Source organism: Diadema antillarum, unplaced genomic scaffold (genome assembly GCF_040938485.1).
Source record: "Diadema antillarum isolate AM-2024a unplaced genomic scaffold, OU_Dant_1.0 scf00000022, whole genome shotgun sequence".
Lineage (NCBI taxonomy): Eukaryota > Metazoa > Echinodermata > Echinoidea > Diadematoida > Diadematidae > Diadema > Diadema antillarum.
Window position 1 is genome coordinate 3,716,807 of NW_027270911.1, and position 6,000 is coordinate 3,722,806.

Sequence of the window (6,000 nt, forward strand, 5' to 3'; positions counted from 1 at the left end):
CCCCGTCACAATCATCATCATCCTTTACTTTTGTATTTGCAATCACCTGCACTGTTGTCATCATCTTCATTGCTATTATCATTTAGCTTTCTATCACTATATCCACTGCCACCATCCTCATTATCATCATCTTTGACTGCAGCAAAGAATAGGGTGTATCTGATGCACTTATGTATTTCCTAGATCCCAAGTCTATTAGCCTTTTGTCAAGGCCCTCTCGCTGTATGACGGCTATAATGAGCAATCAAAGCGAGCGTGACAGTGCTAGTATACAAATGACGCACAGGTCTGAGTGCCTCAGTCGGGATTGTGTGCATAAGGTAACTATGGAATGCTTAACCCACGAGGCGAAGCCGAGTGGGTTTAGACTAAATTCCATAGTTACCGCATGCACACTATATTCCGACTGACAAATGAAAAGACATGTGCGTCATCTGATTTATAGAATGGGTAATTTTCTTGTCAAAAACCCATTTTTCTATCGTGTTACCCAATGACAAAATTACTGGATGCATTTCATTTTGGCTTGCCGTAAACGAGCATGCATCAGTTTTTACTGGACGCACTGCCAGCTGTGCATTAGTTTTTACTGGACGCATGGCCAACCTGAGTGCGCGAACGCTTGCTTAGTGCGCGAACCTTTGTTGCAAGTACGCGTACTCTTGCTACAAGTGCGCGATAACATGTTTACCACTGTGACTCAGCGTGCGGTCAGTAAAAATTAACACATAGCTCTCGACCAATCAGATCGCAGGATTCTCACTACCCATTCTATAATGCCTTTTGAGATCTGCTTCGCACATTATTGTTTATTACTACACATGAACCCTACTGAATAGTCATACTAATGGGTTCCAGTCAACCAATGGAATGGCGTGCTCCCCACATCCACGCATCTTGGCGTCGTCTGGGCTGTTCACATGCATCACTGACCACCCGTGGAGGTCTGTGGCATGCATTCGCCGTATGCAAATCGGGCTCGGGCAGGCAGACACACTGATTGGTGAATTTTCCCCAATTTGGGGAGCAAAAGATGGTAATTCAGAGGGCTAGCATAGGGATGCGAATCAGATCTCAAAAGGCCCTCGCGCTGTCCAACTCAGCTGAGCTCGCTTCATTTGCCCCCATTCACTCACCACCATACAGTGAGAGGGCGTTTGCAAAAGACTACAAGTTTATAGGGTCATGCCATATAAACTTGGCATGATCTTGATTGTACTCCTTCTCATTCTCATTCTGCAACTTGGTACTATTGTCACTTCTGTTGTCCATCATTCTTGTTGCCATGGCAGCAGTGATGAGGAGCCCCTGGTGGACGAAGGAGGAGAGGATGAGGAGGAGTGGGAGGAGCTGCAGTCCGGTCTGACCCGGAAGGAGAAAGTGCTCGAGGGTATCAGCAAAGAATCGCATGAGGTTCACTCTCCCTACTTTCCTGAGGTAAACACACAGATGCTGCAAACAAGAGACAAACAAATCTTGACAATGGTTTGCTGATGGGCAGCACTATGGGTCATTGGAGGTGTTTTATTTTGGAACTCACATACAAATTTGTAGCAAAACTGTAATTTTTCCGAAGTATCCCATCAAGTTCCAGAGAGCATATTTTGTAGTTTGTACTGCATCATTGCATTATGATTTTTAAAAATAATTTATTGTTTGCATTTCCTAAGGTAGAGTAATAAATTCTCTATCATCTGAGCCCTTTGTTTTGTTTCTTCTGAGATAGTAATGTGTGACTGTTTTGATGGTAATTTTTGTCGGCTCAAATGTGTCCATATTACTGCTGTGGTGATTTTAAAGGTATTGTTTATAATTGGGAGCAGTGATATAAAATGTTTGAGATATCACATTTGATGCATATGTTTAGGTCATTTGTATCACAAAACATCCTGCCATATAAAAAATTTGCAATAAAGCCTAAAAATAATATAAGGAGATATCACAATTTTGCTCAATAAACCATAACTGTAGATGGTTTGTTCTAGAAACAATTTTATTATAACTGTTGTTCACATTTTGTACATTCAACAATACTTAATATTGATTGCACTGATTCAAATTTTTACTTTGGTTGTTTTTATCCCTAACTCAGATTTTAGAACATCTACAGCTGGGTTTTTGTTTCATCTGCAAATGATAGATTATGCCTTTAAATGATTTTTTATTTCTTTATTGATTTTTTATTTATTTCTGTTCGATGCAGGTGAAACATGAATGGTGGTGGGTATACCTCTCAGACAGGAAGTCACACAAGCTAGTGACAGCTCCAACCATGGTCTACGACCTTAAAGTAGAGAAGGAGGTAAGTAGAAAAGATCCTCTCTGACACGAGACCTTCTACAACGGAAGCTTTAGAGATGGTGATACCTTGTTTTCACAATTTAAAGGGGATGGCCAGTAACTGATCGGTGGGATTCAGTGGGAATGCTGAGGGATGAGTGTTCCAATTCTTGTGGATTCATTTGAGAGTACATTATACATCTATTGTTGTGTGTAAATTATTTGCTTCAGAATGGTCTCATATTCGTTAACTGTTAACGATCGCCCCGTTACTGTACAGGCATGCTAACCTGGAAACATTGAACTGCACATTACTTGAAAATGAGACCATTCTGAAGCAAATCATTTTCACACAACAATAGATATATAATGTACTCTTAAATGAATCCCACAAGAATTGGAACAATCATCTCCCAGCATTCCCACTGATTCCCACCGATCAGTTACTAGCCATCCCCTTTAACATTTTCTACCTTTTTTTTTTCCTTTCCTTTTCTTTTCGGTAATGACTGCACTGCATTGTAATTAGACTGATATTAACATCATGAATATGTGATGAAAAGTAACTGATATGGTAAATTATTTGTTTGAAGTTCTTATCAGACCACTTGAGTTTGAATTCGGGGCAGGTTCGAATGCATACAGCAATATCTGTTTTGCTCCTTTCTGTGACATTTGTATGTGTTTCCATGTATGCCATTCCAAGGGCATGTTCAGGAATGTGCAGGTGGATTTCTCAAATCACTAACATATTCCAAAGTTGATGTGGTGAAATAGATAAAGTATAGTAGATGTTTATTTGTTGGTCTGTGTCAGTGTGTATATCTTTGTTTTCTGTAATGTGACAGTGCAACTTTCCCTCAAAGGTCATATTTACCTTTGGGAGCAGTGAATTAAAATATGTTCAAGATATCACAACTGATGCTTATGTGTAGGTCAGTTGTATCACAAAACATCCTACCATATAAGATTTTTACAATAAAGCCTGAAATATAAGGAGACTTCACCATTTTTCACATTAAACCATAATTGTATATGGTTTAGTCGGAAAACATTTCTATTATGACTATTGTTCACATTTTGTATATTTTACAATACTTAACATCATTTGTACTGGTTCAAATCTTTACATTGGTTGTTTCTACCCCTAACTTACATGTTACAAATATTTTGAAGCACTAATGCTTGATTTTTATGTCATCTGCAAAAGGTGAATTACGCCTTTAACGCAGGCAGACTCCAATGCATAATAGATATAGGAAAATACACTATGAGTAGACGAATACCAGTTTGTTGCACACCACCCCAGGCTCACTGTATTAAAGGAGCAGCCAAGTTTCATTCTCCTCTCTTTGTGCTCCATTGGAATCAGGTCCAGCTTCAATTCAGAGCCCCAGCAAAGGGTAGCTATCACTTCTCCCTCTGTGTCAGATCAGATTCCTATCTGGACCTCGACCTCATCAAGACCATTAAGGTGAGATTGTTCCCTTCTGTCCTTTGTAAGGTATATACTTTTTCTCTAAACGTATTGTAAAAGTGGATATTTTCATGTGACTAATTTTTTGCGCTCAGCCTGGTAAGAACAGTTTTGCCTGTTTTTAATTCTGTGGAATCCAGACATCAACTACTGGACTATATGGCAAACAAAAATATTCGTGGGGTTTCATTTTCGCACTAGTTTTGGGTTGCGCTAAGTGCGCAAAAATTTTAACACTGCAAAAATGTCCACTTTTACAGTAAACTATACACAACACTTGTTGTGGACTTCTTTAAAAATTGGCAGTGAACATCATCTATGAATATCTTTAATAATTCCAAGTTATAATGTGGAACAACTCCTCTTTCCATTTTATGAGAGAAATATGATGAATACCGGTAGTTGATGAATAAGTTTGCTGTGTTGGCATTAATTACTGGGAGAAAATTTGTAAGTGTCAGAGTGACGTGTTAAGTATATCACCCAGCTGATATTTTAAGTAATTTGAAAGAGAAGTCAATAATATTGAGCAGAGCCGCAAAGACATAGTTGAGAGTATCCAAAGGTGCTTCACGAAGCATGTATTCTTATTCTATTGTTTTATTGCTTTGATTTGACGCAAAATAAGCATGAATTGAATTGAATTGAATTGAAATGAATTGAATTGAACTGAATTGACAATTCAGTGACATTTTTTTGAACTAGGTTGACGTAAAGGAAGCCAAGAAGATCGAAGAGAACCACCCGCAGTGGGACATCTCTGATGACGACAAGGAGGATGAGGCCGAAGACAGCGCCGTGTCAGATTACACCACAGACGATGAGGAGAGTGATGACGAAGAGTAGACGCAGCCCAGGTTCTTCCCTCATCATTTTTCTGCTCGTGGCTTTAAAACAACGAAAGGAAAAAAAAACCCAAATTGAAGACACAAGACAATGAGTATCACCAAGAGCTTAACCCATTGAAGACGAGTCCCGAGGATACTTGGGCAGATGTCTATGGGTAAAGTATGTTGTAGCAGAATCAACTTGTTCTCAGTGGCTTAAAAGCTGCTGCAGTGGTATGCTGAAGAACTAATTTGTCTATCGTACATCAAATTCATAAAACAGAAAAGTTGGGATGCTGTGAAGGAAAAAAAGTGGAGGTAAATTTTGGTAAACCACAATTTGCTCTTTTTATATTGTGGAACTGGAGGAGAAGAGAATCGTTGATGACAAGAATGGACAGTAGAAAACAACAAAAGTAAAAGATTATAGGGTCGCGTTCTGCTCGAGAACTTTATTTTTGTAAAGAAACCCCCTAAAAAGCAGGCTGAACGCTCTGACCTGAAGTTTTGAAAGACCATGTTTAGAAGTAATTGGATACTTTCATTATCAATTTTTTCCACACTATTTGATACACTGAATGCATACTTACAGAAATGGCCAGTTTGTATTGAAACTTGAGATTACAATAGCAATGCGAATGAGTCAAGAAAATATTTTTCATGATTGAGGCAATACTCACCAGCATCTCACTGTTTTTGTAACTTCCTTGGATGAATGCCCAATGTGAGAATATGATGGCTGTAGTTTCTAAGTAGTTCAAAGCCATTGGACAGAGCGGTACCACTGTCCAGTGGTTTGACTGTGCAGCTATTGAGAGGAATTTGATCCTAAGATCAGGCTGTTGCCAGGCAACCAATGTCCTCCAGCCGGCTATCTACGTGCACTGTGCCTCAGTGTACCCAAATGAGTCAGTAGATATCACTAAAGATATGGAAATCACATGCAAATACATCATGAATAAACATGAGATCAGGGAAGTAGGCGGGGCCAGTAGGAGAAGGAGGATGCACACATACGTCATGATTTAATTTTCGGAGGTCATAGTGAGAGTTTCAAACGTGGGATTCATATCCTCTGGTATGGTGTGAGGTTTTAATGAAGCAGAGTCCCTGATAAGACTCCCAAGGCAGACGCAACAGTTCACCACACTCTGATTGTGGTAGCTGTTACATAAATCCTTATGCCCGTTACCTTGGGAAGATAAGATCACGCACCATCAAGGCATCATGATCAAGGTGAAGATAGCATTATCCCTACACCTGCAATGGATTTGTGTGCTTAAGGAAATGTTGGAGTTTTTAGGTCATTTTTTGTTGTTGTTTAATTTTTTGCACCTGGAAATTGCAAAAAGCTGAAGAGGAAAAAAAAAAGAAGAAAAGCTGTGATTTGTTCATTAACCCGTTGAAGATGAGTCC

At 39.2% G+C, this 6,000-nt stretch overlaps 1 protein-coding gene across 1 annotated transcript in view; it reads left to right on the forward strand.

Annotated features, from left to right (window-relative positions):
* LOC139731676 (translocation protein SEC63 homolog) overlaps positions 1–5,591 on the forward strand; it is a 29,763-nt gene extending 24,172 nt beyond the window's left edge. The window contains exons 19-22 of the mRNA XM_071642568.1: positions 1,296–1,437; positions 2,204–2,302; positions 3,653–3,754; positions 4,463–5,591. Of these exons, the coding sequence (XP_071498669.1) occupies positions 1,296–1,437; positions 2,204–2,302; positions 3,653–3,754; positions 4,463–4,603 (484 nt within the window). The 3' untranslated portion in view covers positions 4,604–5,591. The remainder of the gene's footprint in view (positions 1–1,295; positions 1,438–2,203; positions 2,303–3,652; positions 3,755–4,462) is intronic.
* Positions 5,592–6,000: the final 409 nt, after the last annotated feature.